General features: G+C 38.3%; 1 protein-coding gene across 2 annotated transcripts in view; it reads right to left on the bottom strand.

Moving 5' to 3' along the window:
- Nucleotides 1-20304, bottom strand: part of shank3 (SH3 and multiple ankyrin repeat domains 3) — a 189555-nt gene that overhangs the window by 131546 nt on the left and 37705 nt on the right. For both annotated transcript variants that reach the window (XM_018092370.2, XM_012960073.3), the window contains exon 3: nt 15020-15628. In XM_018092370.2, coding sequence (XP_017947859.1) covers nt 15020-15628 — 609 coding nt within the window. The remainder of the gene's footprint in view (nt 1-15019; nt 15629-20304) is intronic.

The following is a 20304-nucleotide window of genomic DNA, read 5'->3' as shown; positions in this document are numbered from 1 at the left end:
CAAATATCACAAATATGCTTACGAAAAAATCGTATTAGTCACGATAATATCATATTGGCAATCCGAAAGTCACGAAATTTTCATACCAAACGATCGTAAAATGCAGGAAAAACTTTCCGACTTTGCGTAAAATAGCGTAAAAATCTGCGAAAATACGCAAGGTACGAAAAAGTCGCAGAAAATACGAACAGTCCAATCGAAAGAACGCTCGGAGCTTTGGTGGATTGATAAACCTCCCCCTAAGTGTAACCTGCAATCATTTACTGGTCGAGTATGGATCATTTGCTCTCTGTCACTTGCAGGTTTACACTGCACAAAAATACCACTTTTGGTTGTGTTGCATTAATGAAAAAAATGAATGGAGCTATACTGCTGCCATACAGACTTTAGGGATGCAACACAGTATTATGAATGTAAACAAAATATGGCTAACCTTAAAGGGGATCTGAATACTTTTGGTAAAACACATCTTAATTACAATTCCTATCATAATTTTACATATTATGAAAAGGTAAAAGGGATGTCCATCTTTTGCAAAGTCTGACCAGACTGGTAGGACACATTGCAAAAGAACAACAATTTAATGCTTAAAAAATGCCTCATTCACCTATCAAAATGCTTGCCCACTTCTGGCAGCTGGCAGCAGATCGGCAGATGGGAGAGAGCGTCACTGTTGTCTGGAGTGGCATTACTACTTTGCATGCCCAGCAGCCATCTTTTCTATTTGCAGTAATCTAAACTAAAAAAACTGTAGGAAAGTTAGTGAGTTACTAAGGGGGGCAATAACTAACCGGTAACTTTTTCAGGTCAGGGTGTTTGAAGCCAAAAAAGTCACAAGCCCCAGAAAAGTTGTGGGAAAAAAGCGCAACTTTTTCGAGATTTATTAAGTGTTTTTTTCTGCGACAATTCTGAATCCAAAACTCTTCACCTAAAACCTGTCAAGATCACGTAGAAGTAAATGGCAGTTGTCCCTTCCCTTGCCAGGAAAATTTTTCTTTGCTTCAAACTTTTCGAGTTTTTCGAAAAAGTTGAAGCTTTTCTGTGACTTTTTCCCATATGTGATTTTTTGATAAATGTCTGACATTCATGGAAATGAGTTTATTTGTGGTTTCAAAGAAAATAAAATGAGATTTTATTTATTCGAGTTTTAGTAAATCTGCCCAATGCCCCAGTGTATATTGTACTTCTTGAAAACAATTATGTATTTGTTACATCTCATGAGAAACTAAAATGTAAAATGTTATGAATGGATTATCATTGGACTTATACTACAGTAGCTTTTATGGACAATGTTATGGTGTTCAGAAACTCCCTTCAGATTAGTAATATCTAACAGGAAGCTGCTTTGCCAGTGGGCCTGGCATCTAGTCAATGTGACACAAAGGATCTCATTGATGGTTTTACTTTCAGTTGACTGAGATCTATGCCACTGGAACTAATATCCTTGTTAACAGCATGTTTAGACTGTTAACATATTTATAGAAGATCTAGCATCTTTACTGCTATTTTCTATAGGTCAGAAAGTCAGCATTCTACTGGTAATGTAAAAATAACCATGGCAGGTTTTCTAACAGGATTTTCCTAACCCTTATTTAAAGTTGAAATTGTAAGTGCAGTAGTCACATCTCCACCTCAGCATTATGTATGATTATAGTACAATATCGAGATTATTATGCCTCGACTTTGAAGGAAGTGATAGGATATTCAATGACTTCAAAATCTAATTCAGTGTATTCTTTTGGATAAAATGATTGAACTTTATAAATATTAAGCTTTGTACAAGGATATCAAGGATATCAAAGACTCAATACAGAGTACAACAAAAATGTTGCTGTTTTTCAATACATAGTATGTGATATGACAGATTAATATACTTTTAATTTAAATAAATCCATATTTCATGTACTTTTGAATTACAAATGAAAAATTTATATTCCATATAAGCCCTTTACCCCAAGAATAAGCAATAAAAAACTATTTAAAACGACTAAAGATTATCTCTAAGGCTTTATTTTTGGGCATAGGGATGGTATGCCACTCCCCAAGCAACTCTATGGGGGCATTTAATGATGGTTGAATTTTTTTCAAGTTTTATATTCGCAAAATTCGCAAAATATTACGCAAAATCACAATTTTGTTGCAGAAAAGTAAGTGATTTTTTTTGACAGACCCAAAAGAAAAAATGCACCATTTAAAAGCTGTTGCGGTCATGTGGAAATTAATTTAGTCGTGATTTAAAAAAAACTCTAAAACCACAAAAAACTGAATGTTGGTAAATCTACCCCAAAGTCTGGTAACTTATATCCCTCTGTTCTAACACAACTTACCTACCTGATTTCTCAAACACAACCCTACATCTCCAAACCCAATATGGATGCAGAATCCATTCCCACATGACAGCTATTTGCTTGCTGCTAATGCCAGTATTTGTGCTATATTCACATATCACACTGCTCTCTTTATAATAAAAATGCCACATTGCAGGTCTGGGTGTTTGTCTGTCTAGGTTTATATGCATGGTTTTCAATCTCCTGGCATTTTAACTATGCAAAAAACACATTATATTATTTTTAAAAGCTCACTGGAACATAGTCAAGCTGAAACGGGCAACTTTATGTTCAAACTAGAACATGCCATGGTAACATTCCTCCAGTCTTTTTACTTGTGTGGGATTTTTAGGTACATATTTATCAAAAGGTAAACTCTTACTTGTACCCTTTGAAAAATTTGCCTCTATAATCTCATGCAAGTGACAAGAGGGTTCCCTGTGGCATGTACTTGTTTCACCCTTTGATGAATATGCCCCAATGCACCATAAGTAAAGGTGATTTACATTCAGTAGAACGAGATGCAGTTCCAAGATATTTTGGGGTGATTTGATCTCCACATTTCTCCCTAAATGGATCAACTGCAATCAAATTGCACTGTCTTGCCTCAAAAGAATTGTAAACTAATATCCCTGTCTATCAATGAGCTCTCTTTTCAGAAGATTAGAAAAATGCTACACTTTAAAGTAATAACAATATCATTCTCACTGTCATGTGCACCAGAGCACCAAGTCTGGCAAATAAGCTCCCTGAGCTCATTTCCATAATTATAGAAGACATTCTGTGTTTGGTTGCTATACTGCAAAGTCAAAGAGGAAAAGCCAGAATATGAGAGATCAGAAGCTGATATAAAAAAGAGATATTCATTGTTTCTTAAAGGACATTTCAACCCCCCCCCCCCCCCCCCAAAACATGTTTTGCCTTTTAAAAGAAAATATAATACTAAGCAACTTTTCAGTATGAATTTATTAAACATTTAATGCTTTAAAGGTTATTTGTAAATGTAATTGAAAGCAGCATTTGCTGAACTCCTGGTTGTTACTTTTTAAACAATGTTGCAAAGGTCAGTCTCCTGCAGCAGGCAGGTCTGTCAGTCTGCTGCCTTGTGTTACATTGTTTCAAGAGTCAGAGCCACCAGGGCAGAGAATAGAAAAGGACAGACAAACAGTGCTCTTAATAGCAATTATAAATACAAATAAAACAAAAACCATTAAAAACTTGTAATAAATGTATTTGCAAATGTGCTTACAATTTTGTTTTCTTTTATTAGCATTTAACCAGGGGTGCAAAAAGCTACTTTGAGGGTGATAGCACAAAGGGTTTTTATATTTTGGCGGACAAAAGCAGCAAAACAACTGTGTGCTATTTGAAGATTTGTTTTCATTGATTTGATTCAATTTGGAATTGAATATGTTTTCTCATCAGATTGAATGGGATATTAAATTAATAGCAGCTACAGTTCCCCTTTAAAATCACCTCTGCTTCTACAGGTGGTTGATATGATAGATAACATATTGTCTAGCCAATATCACAACAGGTTTATTTTCATTTAGATTTCAAGTTATTTTTTTAACAAATCCAATTTTTTCAAAGAATTCACCCGAATCTCAAACAGCATCTGAATACAAATTAGGCTAAAAAGGGGGGAAAATAATGACCTTCCTTAATTTTAAAGTGATACTGACACTAAAAAAATACTTTTTCAAAATATTAATGAACATTAAATGTTACCTATAGGTCATGTTGATTGCTTTCACTGATAGTTCTGCTTTTGTAAGTAATTGTTACTTGAAGTTCCTAAACGTGTTTTTCCAACTTCACTGTCCCATCTCAGCCTGTCAGTTATAACTTCTAATGCTAATGGACAAATATGGCAGCCCTCACATTATTATAAATAGAATGCAAAGACTGTGTTATGATATATCTAAAAAAAAATGTTAGTTTCAGTTGTCAGTATCTCTTTAGGGTTTGCTTTCGATTTGGTTAGGCACTTGGATTCGGCTGAATCTGAAGCATGCAAGTACTTTTGAAAAACATAAGGTTCTGTGGATTTAACATGACCAGTATAGGGGTCATGAGAACTAACATCCCTAGGTCCTATGCAAGACACTGCCAGGCAGAGAGGGATGAACAGATCTATTTCTTGATCTTATTACGAAAAAAAAGAAAAAGAAATAACATTAATCACTCAAGTGCAAAGCACGGCTTTAATTTTAGTCACATCAGGCTCTCTACCAAAAACAGTTACAACAAACCTTAACTTGCAAGAACATTTCCCCAATAGTGCACTACCAACTACCTGCCTATCCCTGATGATAGGCATGATGACAGGTAAAAAGGATTCAACCTATTATATGTTGGCTATAACAAATTTAAAAAACAATTATTAGATCCCAACAGTTTACTGAGCACTAACTATCATTATAGCTTGGTACGGTTTCTTGATACTTCATATATAGGACCTCAAAGTAACAAGAAATATATACAAAATGATACATAAGTAATGTCTAAATGAATTTTAAAGAACCCCTATAACCTAGAATTCCTCTGCCTATTTGTGCTATGTAACAATGGCAGGAATACCAGTGCCACCATATTTATTGGTATCTACAAACTTTGAAAAACTTTTCAAAACAACTATGAAGTATTCTACTTATGGTCCCGTTAGTCCTGCCATGCAGGGAAGATTTTATGATACAAAAGTTAACTTTTAGAACATCTGCAAGTTACATTCACTTGTGCACCTCGCCAAGCGAGCGGATCTTAACATGTATGGCCACCTTTACTCACCAACCCCTTGGATGCTGCTCTCAGTGCCTCCAAACCAAGTTTTTGAACTTTTATGATGCTTGTGTTGATCTCCAAGTCTTTTTATATTTGACTGTGAGTAAGAAAGGTTGGGGATCCCTGTGCTAAATGTTATTTTTATTTTATTATTTCCTGCAATGATAAAGAAACCATAAAGACAGCATCTATATATATCTATATATATATATATATTTATATATATAAAATCCCACATAGGCAGGAACGTTTACAAAAAAATTACTTTTATTGTTCCATAAAATTAGGTCGATGTTTCGGTCTCCTTCTAAGACCTTTTTCAAGACCAAAAGGTCTTGAATTTTGTTTGTTTTTTTTTTCCTTTTTCATCTGTGCATAGAATGCTGGGCATCAAGTTCTGAAACCAATTTGTAACATAGTTACATAGTTATTTTGAGTTGAAAAAAGTCGAACTTTAGATGTTGAGATTACTATAGCCCTGGATAATATACTCATTAATGGAATCTACCATCACAACATAACCTGGCAGTACATTTCACAGCCTCACTGCCCTCGCTATGAAGAACCATTTGCATTGCTTCAAATGGAAATTTTGTTGGTTACGTCTGAAGGGGTGGCCACTTGTGCTTTTGTATGTGAATGGTGCCCCCACTATCTGTCAATACTGAAAAAAACCCAACCTTGATAGTCTAGGATCATAGTTTGTTTCTGTTCAGTTCTCCCTAATGATCTAAAAGATTATGCCCCCTGTTCTGGTGGGATTAAAAAACATAAGGGTTTATCCATTGTGCAATTCTCTTGTAATTTTTCATTTTCTAACTGGGATAATGAGTGGTAGTAGGATTGATGGTCTGACTAACAGTTTGCCATATGTTTGTATATTTGGGACAGGAATTCCAGTGTGATTATCTGTAGCAAATGTGGGCACAATCCAGAAGCCCTACAGTAGTTCAAGATTAAGAGCAGCAAACTGCAACACTGAGAAGGATCAATTTTAAAGAAGCCACCTTCTTATGAAGCAGATAACTAGGTTACTGTTAAAGGAGAAGGAAAGGTAAAAACTAAGTAAGCTTTATCAGAAAGGTCTATGTAAATACAGCCATACAGAAACACTGCACTGAGTTCTCTGTGAAAAGAAACTGGATTTGTTGTCTCTTTGTTTTCCTGTGCCAGAGACACACAGCCCTCTCCCCTCTCCTGCTCCCCCCCCCTTATGAGTGTGTGACCTGAGCCAATCAGTAGGAAGCTTCCTCATAGTCTTACAAACTGAGCATGTACACCAGTCTTGGTCTTGGTGCAGGAGCAAGGCATTATGGGAACTTTCTTTACAGAGCTCAGCATTTTTTTTTCTTATGAGGCTTCTATTCATCTGAACTGGAGAAATATGGGGAGACTTAAGGGCACTATTGAGAGAACTGAAGGTATGCCTGCATCCTTCTCCTTTAAAAAAAATGTATTCTGGGAACTAATCCCAAATAGCTCCATGAAAACTCCATTTACATAGGTTTATCCAAAAGTCTAAGGCTCGCCCATTGTGTTTTAAAGGAGAAAGAAAGTCATTTTGGCATTTTGCTGCCAATAGAGTTGCCACACTAGTGCCACCTAGAACACTATATTTATTCTGCAGAAAGCATTACCATTCCTGAGAAAACAGCCCTATAAGCTTTCTCATTTTGTTTAAGACTGAAGCTGCCATTTTAACTTGGTCTTCATAGCTTCCTGCTTATAGTTTAGCTATTATAGCTCAGATCACACGTTCCTAAGGGTGGGGGGAGTGAGATTTATGAATTCTTATGGGAGGGGGGAGAAGGAGAGGGGAGAGAGGAGAGAACTGGCCCCAGGAATGAAGGATTTTTCTGAGAGAGGAAGTCAGATACCCTAAGAGACTCAGTGCAGTGTTTTTGTGAGTGCTTATGGCTGTACTTACATAGACCTTTCTGATAAAGCTTACTTAGTGTTTACATTTCCTTCTCCTTTAAAGCAGAGGCCAAGATAATAGCTGATCAAATTCCCAACTACAGACCAGTTCTGCCCTTCTTGGGGCTCATCAGTACACTGCAGGTTTGTTGATCAGCTCAGGTAGAGCCAGGAGTGTGGATCCACAAATAAATCATTAGGACTGAGGAGATCACATTACATGTATGCAAATATACAAAAGGAATACTGGGAACGAATTCCAAATAGCTCCAAGAAAACCCCATTTACATGGGTTTATCCTACAGGCTAAAGCTCGCCCACTAGGTTTTAAAGCACAAGCCAAGATAATATCTGATCAATTTTGGTTGTTTAAGTTACCAGGTGCTGCTTTTTTTTACGGTGGTATACATGGAAGAAATGAGCCTCTTGTGAGAATAAACAGGCATTTTGAGTAAATTTATTGTGGATTAACTGAACAATTTGCTGTCTCCCTAAATGAAACTAAATTGTGCAAAACTATAAGTTCTATGCAGGATTGCCACTTTGTAGAATTGACAAATGAGGTTGAATTAGTGATAAATGCAAGGTTTGTACTTTGATAGAAATTACATAAAGGTGAGTTATACACCAAATGATAGTGTGTTGGGACATCCTTAACTAAGAAGGATTTGTCAGGTAGAGGCTACTAAAGTGAATAATGTGCTGTCCTGCATAAAAAATAGCTTTAACATGTGGGATGAAAGCATCATTTTGCCTCTTTATAGATACCTGGAAATGCAGTGTAGATTTTGGCCCCAGTCTTTAAGGGGAATATTAATAAGCTGGAGAGAGTGCAGAGACTTGCACTAAACTGGGATGGTGGATTTAAACTATGAGGAAAGACTGTCAAGTTTGGGGTGTTTTTCTCTGGAGAAAATGCACTTGTGAGAGAACATGATTACATTGTACAAGTACAGGACATTATAAGCAAATAGCGGGGTATATTTTTTACACAAAAAAGAACATTTAGACTTGGGGAACAGAACTTTCATTTGAATCAGCGTAGGTGGTTGTTCAGAGTGAGGGCAGCAAGGTTGTAGAATGCCCTGCCAGGTGATGTTTTAATGGCAGAGTCTATTAATGCCTTTATAAGTGGCTTGGATGACGTCTTTAGCAAGCGTAATATCCAAGCCTATAGTGAACTTAAGATCTAGAGTCTCCCAAGGTTATTATTTGCTAAATTGTATTTATTAACATAAGAGAGGAAGAAGCACTTGAGGATGCTTGTCTGGCTGAGGTATTGGTGAAAGAATGAATGTGTTGGATTCCTGAAGCACAGGGTTGATACATATTGATATAAACAGAAGAAAAAAGATCTGACTTTACGTGCCAGTTCAAAGTGGGTTTAAAAGTAGTGCATTGTAACTGCTATATAGTGCCCCTTGCTTTGCTATATGCACCACCTCTATCCTTTACATAAAAGATATCTGGCCATGTGCACTGAGACTGTACATTGAGAAACACAGCTGCTAGGAAATACAAGCAAGAGTTTTATATGGTATACCTCTGCATATGCAGTCAAATAGAAGCTCAGTTTAGGGCGCATTAAATTTGATGAGAAAAACTTGCCTCGTAGTTTCTTTAAAGTTTCCTCAAGAAACGTAATCTGGCCATTAGCCCTGGTTAGAAGCACAGCACTTTCATATTGGATATGCTACTCTGTAAGCCAATCAGTGGGATCAGAGCAATCTGACCTAATGTAAGTAATGCCAAATAAAAGTCGAATTTCTGAAAGTCAATATTGAATACTGTAAAAGAATAACTTTTGTGCAAACCAATGCCAGAAACAATTATCTGTAGACCAAAAAAAAACATTACGTACTTTTATATAGCTCGCCCAATGTTTTTATTTTCAGTGGCACATACTGTGTGAAGATGTTAGTGATTTTCTCTGCAGGAGTGAGGGACGGTTCTCTCTGACCGATCACTTACTACTCTGTTATACATCGATCCAGTGGGCTGTTAATGAGATCCCACTGGGACCCCAGCAGCATAAAGTAAGGGACAAGTATTAAAATATTTACACACTGGAACTTTTGAAGTTTTTCTCATAAGCACACTTAAAAGTTAGTTGTTAGATTTTATACATCTAATTAATAGACATTTATGCATATTTCTTTAATTATTACCTTATTCCTTCCAGTGAAACAAAAAGTGTCCTCTTCAATTTAGCAAATCATAAGAGGACAAAAACTAAAGCAATATAAACTGATTTCCCTACCCATGGGAGTAAGGAGTCACAAGATTTTTGCTGTATATAATTCATGTTTAATGATGAGCAGATTTTTTTGGCAGGCATGGATTTGCTGCGAAATTCTGCATTTCGCCAGTGGCAATTTTTTTCATAAGACTGGCGCAAAAAAATTGTCCCAACAAAAATTTGCAGTAAGGAAAAAGTTGCAGTCGTGTCAAAAAAAGTCACGGTTGTCTCAAAAAAAGTCAGGTCATGTCAAAAAGACTGTGACAGATTCGCTCATCAATGCTGAGTTGCAAATGTCAGGTAAGTGTCTGAGACTGTAAGGTCTATAGCTGGCGTGTCAAACTGGTGTTTCAGGGGCAACACATAGGGGCAAATTCATCAAAGTACGAATTTGAATCCCAAAATGGGTAAAATTCGGATTAGATACAATAATTTCTGATGATCACAAATGTCAATATGCTTACGGAAAAATCATAATAGCCACAATAATAGTGATCCGAAAGTCACAAAATGTTCGTATCCGAGCGATCGTAAATGGCGGGAAAACCTTTCTGACTTTGATCCTTCTATGCATGTTTTTGGAAGCCTCTAATAGGACTCAATGGCACTCTGAAGCTTTAATGAATCTGAAACTTTGTGATTTTGTTGCACAAATTGTCGCAAAGTACGAAAAAGTTGCGCAAATTAACAAAAAAGTCGCAAAAAACACACAGTACGAAAACTTAGAGAAAATACAATTTTTTTGTAATCGGAAACAATCTTACTTTGATAAATGTGCCCCCTAGCCTCTGCAATGCCCAGTTACTTTCTTGCTTACAGTTTTCTGTCTCTCCTGTTCTATATTACCTGCTTTAGTTTTTAATTTTAGTTTTATACGGTATATTTTTTAATATAGTGCTTCTTAAAAGTGTGTATTTCCCCTTAGAAGTAATTTGATCCTAAGCAAATTGTACCTTTTGTACCATGTCATTTTAATTTGACATGCTGGATCAACATGCTGGCGATTGTAATTATCAGTTTAGTTAACCAAATATTCAATGATAATACTGTTTACCATGCACTCCAAGGAGCAAAAGTGATATTACAGCATACAAAAAGGCCAATGCAGATGAACTGAATATGTGACCTGATGTGCCTGCTATGGTTTTGTACAGCTCTATGAATTTAATTGCCTAAAAACTCCAAAAGATAACATCAAAAACAGATTGTATTGTGTATTGTATTGAAGTAAAACACATTTTCAATACACTCCTGAACATTTCAGATGTCAGATGAGAGTCATTATGTGCAGGAACTGACAAACATTATTATTATTGTTATTATTAATAATCCACATGCTGGGCCAAATCAGGCTGATTCAATAGCTGGTCCTAGGGCCAACAATATGGTCATCCACTAAAGTCTAAAAAGATCTCAGACAAGGACTGGAAAAATGTGCACTTCTTGCCCAATTGATCTGCTTGATTTTCAGCCAGGCAGGCCTGTTGGTGGGCCCTTATACCCGAAAAGATAAGCAGCCAATGTGGTCTTAAGGGACTGAATCGGCAGCTTAAATCTGCTTGTTTATGACCACCTAACCCCTGGAATCTTCTGAGGTAAACAGTAATACATTTATAATTTTGCAAAAGACATCTGTTGGAATAATGATTCACAGCTATTTAATTAAACTACTCCAGCCATTCTTTGTCACATCATTTTATCATGTGTCCTGTTTGTCACAACAGGCAGTTCACCTTGAAAGTCGGCCTAAATTTTATATTATTTAATTTTTAATAATTTAACTTTTTGTTCTACAATACTTTAGTTTAGAATTTAAAGCGTTATTTGGTTTCCAAGGTCCCACTTACCATAGAAACCAGGCAGTAGCTTGATTTACAGTAGAAAATCAAGCTACAGATGAAAGTACAGATGAAAAGTAATGGGCCTGACATGGAAGATAAGGAATACATAACAATAATATTGGCCATGCAGAGGATCCAAGATATATAGTGACATGGCCCTCCTACAGTATTACCCCAGGACAGTGCAGTTTTCAAAGAAAAGTAACACCAGCCCAGGGTCTCAGGTAAGCAGTTAATAATCACCTGGAATGCCTAAAACATTTGTAGCCCCCCTCTAGTGACTATACCCAGGGTCGGACTGCCTCAGGGGCCCCTGCATGCCCCCATGGGCCCCCGCCGGAGCCTTTACACCCCCTTCCCCATAGGGGCCCCAACCACCCGCTCGATCCCTGGGCATGCGTACATTAAACTTACCTTTAGCTCGTCGGAGGAGGGAGACCGACGGCTTAGGGGGGCGCCCTGCGGGGATCGTGTTTGGGCTGCCGGGGCCCACCGGGTATTTTCTTGGGGCACCAGTGGCCCAGTCTGATCCTGATTATATCTTTTCTTCTACCTCCTGTAAGGTGAACCCGGCCACTGCTTTGTGAAGCTCTAGAACTTTTCCCACAAAATTAAGTATAGTGACAGCAAAAATGCAAATCAAAATAACCCTTTAATCTAATCAATGGTAGATAGGACTAAAGCACTCAGCAGTAACATCTGCCTGTATGAGACGCTAGCCCTGTGTGACCTTGGGTAAGTCACATTATTCTACTGTGCTTTAGCCATGGCAAATGTGGTTATTAGCTCCAGTGGGCAGAAACTCAGCATGCCTTCCATGTCCTGAGCAACAGTACCTCTAAATACAAATAAATACTGTATTCCATTAATAGAGTCTAGCTTACTGGAGCATTAAGAGTGACTGCACCTTGAAAACAATATTGCAGAAGCATTTCACATCTACCATGCTAGGCGCTGTCTATGACTGATTTGCATTCACACTATACAGGCACCAGCATACAGTGTACAATTCATTTATATGTTTCAGATTGTTCAAACTACTCCATTAGTAGCTAACAACATTCAGTCACTGCTAGCTACTGTATTTACTACCCATTACTTCAAAGAAATTGCATCCTTTAGTTTCCTATAGAAATGTTTATCACGGCCAACTACTTCATGTACTGCGTTTACCATTATGTGTAGTTGAAGCTACACATGTACATATCAATTTCTGCAATCTCCTGTAAAACATTAGCAGGTACTGATGTTTCTGACTGAAGCATCCATGAAGGTCAGTAACCATCATCTAACAAACTGTGCACAATAGCTAGGTATTGCCAACTATAACACTGTGAGTCCATTGGGTTGAGTCACTACTACCTACACAAAGAGCAATTTATTATAGCCAGGCATTTGCTCCTACTATAAAAAAACATTCATACAGGTACGAGCATAAATATGTATCAAAAAGAATACAAAATATGTTGTATCTATAATGTACAGCACCTAGAAGCGCTACAGGGGTCATTAACTGCACATCTTGGAGCTCATTCTCCAATCTGAGTCTTTGTTGCACCTCAGGGCTATAGGGGCCCAACACTGATTGTTTTTTAAACGTTGTACCATGCCCAATGCATAATAAATGGCCCCTTAAATAGCCCCTTATGTGTCTAATAGATTACCTTCAACAAAAGGGCAGGTTCTATGTATGGGAGGGAGGGAAAAATGATGCCTAGTAAGATTTATCTAAGGCTAATGTTTCCTCAAGATTGAGAATAATATTGCAATATTATGGTCCTACCCCCATATGTAATAAAAGGCACTAAGTTAGCTTGGGTGCAGTAACCCATAGCAACCAATAGGATGTTTACAGGTTGCCATGGGTTACTGTACCTAAGCAAACTTAGCACCTTCGGTTACATAACCCCATATGTACTTATAATACAGCCCTTTTCATTTTGATTGGTATACCGCAGAGAGATTGTAAATATAATTCATTTTCTTGACCCTAATGGATTTTAGATTTTTACTTAAATTATTTTAGCATTAGTTAATCAGTTATGTTTCATTAGTGTATTAGTGTTCACACATAATCTATGTCCTGACAGGATGGTTCAACTTCTAGGATTTTTGCTTTCAGTACTCTGGCGTTCTGTTCAGAACCCCACCTCAGCTCAGCCATGGTTCCAATAATATCTTTGACAGGAAAGAAGTATTCTCCCCAAGTCTCATACTATCTGATCTATGTCTCTAGGAAAGCAAATATTGTTTCCACCTATACACTGCTGCCATGAGGTGAGTTGAGAAACTTGCCTTAGGCGGTAGCACCCCCAAAGTTACCAGGGGTAGAAAAAAACTACTCCTGGTAACTTTAAGAGCTGAATTTCAAGTCTTTAAACAGGAAATTCAGCTCTTTTAGCTGGGGGGGGGGCTAGTGATGCGGCCTCCCTGGACCCCCCCACTGCCTCATGGTAGCTCCAGAGTAGAGAATCTCTCCTGACCCTAAATGGCCTTCAGGTTGAGCCTCCCCCCTCAATCATGGAGAGCAGCAACCACTGCATTAGAAGATGGTTAAAACCCCCCACCTTACTCACTGTACTTACTCTAAATCAATATGAATAATACTGACCACCAACACTGGCACCAACACTGGCACATCTATGTTACTGTATATTATCTATCTGCCCACACAGCAGTAAAAAAGTGATGTAACTACATTAAAGAAATAAAAACCCACCATGGCGTCATCCATTAAACTTACCACAAACACAGGTATTTAAAAATACACATTTAAACATGCTCATAATGATAAGACATACACATAGATGTGTATATATATATATATATATATACATATATATATATATATATATATATATAAAATCATGTAGATGTGTAGGTATATATATGATGTATGCATACTGGCTTACTGTATGTACAGCACATTTCTAAACCAACATAATATTTAGGTAATGGCTGAATGTAATCAGGGCTGTGTATAGAGCAGTGTGAGTTCCATCTAACCTCAAATATATAGCAGTATTTTCTCTATCTTCCCTACTGAATGGGGTCGCTAAAGGGAAAGTCCAATGCAGTTAGCAGCCTGCCATCCCCATAGAACAGCCCTATATATCTTGTCAAGCTGCTCATATTAGCAGGTATTGGAGCAGTTTTGCAGGCACTCCAGGTACTTTATGTTCTACATAACATATATATGTGTGTCTATAAATATCAGTATCTAAGATGTACCTTACAAGTATTCTGAACATGTGTTACATAATGGTAAAAGACTGTGTGAACATCTGATGTTAAATAGACCAACTAAAATATGTTTTCAGTCTTATATGTCTTGTATAAATATGTGCATTTACATCCATAGCTGTATTTAAAGAACAGTGTATAAATTGGAGGGTGATTAAAAGATAGATGATGATAGATAGATAGATAGAGATGATAGATATAGATAGATAGATAGATAGATGATAGATAGAGATGATAGATATAGATAGATAGATAGATGATAGATAGAGATGATAGATATAGATAGATAGATAGATAGATAGATGATATATTAATAAAATTATCATATATGGAATGCATCGATTATTAATAGCCTACAGCATGTAATAAGATGGCTCTTATTCTCATCTAGCATGCATCCACACATATTATATATCTGTATGTATATGTGTGTGTGTGTGTATATATATATATATATATATGCACACATAGATATCAATGTATGTATATATATATGTATATATATAGCAGCACATACAGAGAGAAGCAGACAGGTGCAGCAGCACCCCATATGTAAAGAGCTCCCTAGAAATGAAGCTGTAGTAGAGGCGATAGGCAGCAGTAGCCAGCATGCTACACACACACACACTACATTGAGACAGACATGCAGACAGACAGGAGCTGGTTACCGTTTGCTGCAGGTCCGGGATGCCGATCCTGATGATCACCGCGTTCCCTGCTGTCTCTTCCATCCGCCGGCCGGGGGGGTCTCTGTCTGAGCCGTGGGGGTCTCTGTCTCTGACAGTGAGCTCTCTGTCTCTGATCCTGAGATCGCTGGCAGACCTGACAGAGACTCTGTCACTGACGGGGGACCCCCTGTCTCTAGCAGGGGTATCTTTGCCTCCGAAGGTGGGGTATCTGTCTCTGATCGGGATGCTTCTGTCTTCGATGTGGTGGTTTCTATCAGGGCTGGAAAGCTCACGCTCTTTAATCTGGGCGCTGATATCTCCGGCTTGGGCGAGTTTTTCTGTGCCTTGGGGTTCTCTGCCGGAATCGGGGGGATATCTGAAGTTGGGGCTTCTGAGCCTTGTGGGGGTGTCTCTTCCCCTGCTGGGGGACTGGCTCTCAGATTCCGGGGTCTCTGGGTCTCCCCCGGAGAGGCAGGGGGTGCCGGGAGCCCCGGGGTCCCTCGGGGGCCCCTGAGGGGGGCTGGGTGGGGGGGGTCCGGGCCGCTCCGGGAGCTCAGGAACCGGAGACACAACATGAGCAGGAGAGGGGGAGGAGCGGAGAGACTGCATCTAATAGAGAGAGGGGGAGAGAGGGGGGTGAGAAGAGAGACTGCATGTAATAGATAGACGGGGTAGTGGGGGCGAAAGAGGATAGCCTGCATTTAATAGTGAGAGGAGGGGGAAAAGGGAAACAAACCACTACTGATAAAATAGGGGAGCAATGATTCCCCTCTAATCTAAAGCATGGGTGTCATAGGAAAGAGACAGAGTCAGACTGCTTGAGGTAGAAGTGGGAAGAGACTGCATGCCTTAGATTAGGATTAGACTGCATGCCTTAGAGTAGGATTAGACTGCATGCGCTAGGGAGTGGGATAGGCTGCATGCACTGTATAGCAGGGATAGTTAAAGAAGGGCAGAGTTGAAATAGATTCCGTGAACTAGAAAGCAGTTTGCTTGCATTCAATGGGGAGTATGGTAATTCGCAATCAATTTCATTGGGGGGTGCGTTCCTTTTACTAGGAAATGTAGATAGATTGCATTACATGCACTGTATAGGAGGGAGAGCTTGCATGTGCTATAGTTTTATAGCTGGGATAGAGCCTAGGAAGCAGGCACTTTGCATATTTCTTATACTATGGGATAGGGAGATGCATTTCTTCTTGAGAAAGAGGGACAGATACCATGCATTAGTACAAGAGGACAGCATGTATACCAAAGAAATGGGAATATACTTCATGCAGGAGAGAGCAGGTATAAAGTGTTGAGCAGGAGGAAAATGGTTGTTGCCAGCACAACATTATAAGAGGGCTGGGTAAATGAAAAAATAGCTTGTGCTGAAAGAAGCTGAGATGAACACTAGGAGCTGCACATATTATTCCATGAGGTGAGAGGAAGGAATATCTGGCTGCATACAGAATGGCTTGCTACATTAAGGAGGCAGTAACAAAGCAGCTTGGCAGCAACTGACAGGTGGCGAGAGAGAGGGCAATCAGTAACTCAGAAAGGTGGGATTACAGTTGGAGCAGTAACATTAAAAGAGGCCAAGTGGGTGCATGTTAAGAGGGCAGCAGTGTGACCTATATCAGGGCTTATTGACCTGTGGCTTAGATACAGAGGTACTGCCATTCCCAGAATCAGGTGGGTTTCTGAGCAGGATAGCAGCAGCCACCTATTTATATAGAGGTAAATAAAATGTATCTTGTAGTGCAGAAAGGATGTGGCTGCATTCCTGTTGTTTGAATTATTTTCTAGGGTTAAGGCATTCTTATTTCCATAGACTGCGTTAAAAGCTATAAAATATATATATTATATACTAGATATATTAAAATATATATACAGTTTAGCAACTTTAATAAGATACTTACAGTGCTGCACACATACCTGCAATATTTATTCAAATACAAATATATGTACCTCAAAATATGTCCCTTTTTATAACAAGCCTACTTTCTTGTTCGATCTTCAGGCCCTATGAGCTGGCAATCCTTATTATGTTTTTGAAGTACGCATGCTAATAAAGCAATTGTTTTATCATTTGAATTTGTTTGTTTTTTCTTCTATTTGTATGTTAGCTTTGTGCAATTATATGCTCTCTCTAATGATTCCACATTCTTGATATCATTCAGGATGTGCTAAAATAGCATTCTTTAAATGCTCTTCATCTGTATGCAGTTTAGGTGCACCAAAAATTAGAGGGGACGGACACGGCATGCAAAGGTAAACCTGCAATTTGGTGCATTAGCTGTCTCCCAGATTGCAGCTCCTATTCATTTGTCCAAATGCAAATAAGCAGAGAGGGATAGTTGTATACACAGTATTCTATGACCTCCAACTTTGCTGCACAGTTTCAGGGGAAGGGTTCCCACAGGTGGCAGTCTTGGTATTTTATGTTAGCCTGCAGAAGACTACTACTAATAGGTGTCTGTTATTTTGGTAGTGTGCCTTACTTTTGTCACCTAATCCTACTTCGGTGTTGTTTACAAAAGTTTTAATTGTGCCAAGTTGTCTTCCCTAACATCGAAAGTACAATATTTTAGTGTATTTTAAATGTTATGTGCATTTGTTTGCTATTGTAAACTATTGTATTTATTTGCCTTTAACAGGCAAATTAGTTAAAAAGATCTTTAGGCAGCAAATGCAGCACTTGACCTGATCCTGACTTTATAAGGAAACCACTACCATAAAGCAAGATTTTGTCTAGTTTTTTTTGCCAGAATAGAAGCTGTCACAGATACCTCCACCATAAATCTCACTTCCTACTAAATGTAATCAAGGGTTTTCGTAACTACACTAAATAACACTATAATTTATTTTATATTGACATACAAGTAAACCTTACTATTACTTCCATAGTATCTTTTAGTGCATTCTAGACAGCGCTGAAATACATCAAGAAAGCGCTGAGGGACTGTGGAGCCAGCCAGGGCTTATTTCCCTCCAGCACATGAGGAGTTAACCCTGCTCAGATGCTGGGCGGGAAAGAAGAGGCTTCCTACTCCCCCCCCTCCCCTTTTGCCTGCCAGCCCTCACAGCAGCGTCTCACATCCTTGCAGCACGGAGCGGCATCTCCCTCCCCCCCTCCCTGTTTAAGCGCTTTCAGCTAGGGAGCTATAGGCTCGTAATGTTTATTCAATTTTACATGTTTCTGTTTACCTTTTCAGGTCTCAAAAAAAAAAAAGAAATTTTATTAAAATATTGGATACATGTTTATATATATTTGGTCTGTCACAGCAAAAGGGCGGGTGATAATCCTTGGCCATTTAATTTTGGGTGTAGTTTGGTGGTTTCCATATGCCCACTCACAGTGGCCGGCATTCGTTATAATAACAGCGAAAAAGTTTGATGTGATATTTTGGTAAAGTTTGAAATACATGGCAAGGACTATTTCTGATGTTGGATTCTTTAATAAAGCTGTGGCCGAACCCCACCCACAAAAAGAATGGTGTCAGTGTGTTTTCTCTTGTGTCATGTGGATATATTGGGGGATAAGGTTGGAAGGGAGGGAAAAGTCTCCACAGTCTAGATACTCCATTCAGCTTCATTTGTTCAGACTTTGGACTTTACACATAAGGCCAGAGGGAAGGGAAATTTCCCTGTGTGTTTTGTCCCTTGACAAAACTTTGTCAAGGGATTCTCTGAGATACTAATTAAGTTTATAGCGACTAAGTAAAGCAGTCATCAGACTGGAAGTAAATCTGAAGAGTGGTGACGGTGTATTCATTTATAATAAACTGCTTATTACAGCATGAAAGAATAAAGGCAAAATTTTGGACTCATTTCCAGGTGAAAAATAATCTTGTCAGTTGAGGAAGACATATTAAATAAAAGCAATGACAGTGATAGTTAGACAGATGACCTAGAGGCTGACAGACTAAGGTTACAGTGCCTGCAAGGATCTAACTGAGCATCACACTTGGCACATTCATGCAGAAGCTAAAATAATGAGTTTTGGCTAGGCTTATGTGATTGGTGGTTAGGGGACAGGCATCATGAAAAACATAAGTAAGTACCATTACTGAAATCAGTCTCAATAAACATTAAAATGTTAGTCATCTGACTCATACTGAACTGACAGGCTGGTTCTCAGCCTCAGTGGGGAAACTTGGGTTCTTTGAATAGAATTTACTGACATTGTTGTGGTGTGTATTAAGAAGAGTATACTTTTCTAAATAACATAAATACAAAGAGGGTGATTTAAGGTAGTGGGTAAGGTGTATACATGGGTAAGGGAGGGGAGGGTGGAAGCTGCTAAACACATTTTAATTAAGAACCTGCTTTTTTAGCTGAGTCACAGTACATGAAGTTTGGCAAAAGGAAAACACCCAGCTTGGTGCCATATTTAATTAAAAATTCTTAAGACTGTAGAGTGCTAAGGTTAAACTGGAGTGCTCTCAATACCCAAAGAAAATAATGTGCACCTTGGTGTGAAAACAAAAAAACCTCAAAGGGAGGACGCAAAGTAAGCAGACATAGGGAAGTTTGTAGCGTTCTGCAAAACATAATCTAACTGTGATGAGGGTGGTATCCTAAGGGGCTATATTTCTGATGTGTCAGTTATATTGTTCTAAATAGATGCACAAGGAAATAAGTAGCAATGAGTGTTTTTGTTAAGTGTTTCTATGGCTAGACAGAACTGTACACTAATGCCTTAGGCACAGAGTCCATGTTCCATGACCTAAAATTTTACATAAGTTATTACTAGAATAAATCCACCACTGCTATATATAGCTGAGAATGGAGGCCGAATTTGATACATATACGATGGCACAGAGACTGTGTTTGACACTCCAATTACTTTTTCTTAAATGCATATTAAAGTTGGCAGGGAAGAGATGTACCTTTAATAAATGCTGGAAAGGCATTCTGGGAAAAACATGGTGATGCAGTACATAAAACATAGATATTTGCTTATATTGCCTAAGCTGCACTATTCCATTTAAAGTAAAATAATGGTTAGTCCTTGTGGATTTACCCCTCTGGATAATTTTTGCAACTTTTGACAACTAACAGTAGTTAATATGAAGAAGAGGATATCTATAAGGACAATGGAATACAGGGCATTTTGTCACCCACAGGATTTTTGTGTCTGCTGTTGCCAGATTAAAAAAATCATTACCCGAATCACTTCTTAAACTTGACCATGTTTTAACAGTTGGATTAAACTGTATAGTATATCTGCATAAGAGAGATGTGAGGAGGCGGTGTATTGGTAATGTGAGTACTCCTGCATTATTTAAAGCTCACTA

This window comes from Xenopus tropicalis, chromosome 3 (genome assembly GCF_000004195.4).
Source record: "Xenopus tropicalis strain Nigerian chromosome 3, UCB_Xtro_10.0, whole genome shotgun sequence".
NCBI lineage: Eukaryota > Metazoa > Chordata > Amphibia > Anura > Pipidae > Xenopus > Xenopus tropicalis.
Note: the sequence above shows the minus strand (reverse complement) of the source record. Positions and strands in the feature narration are given on the sequence as shown.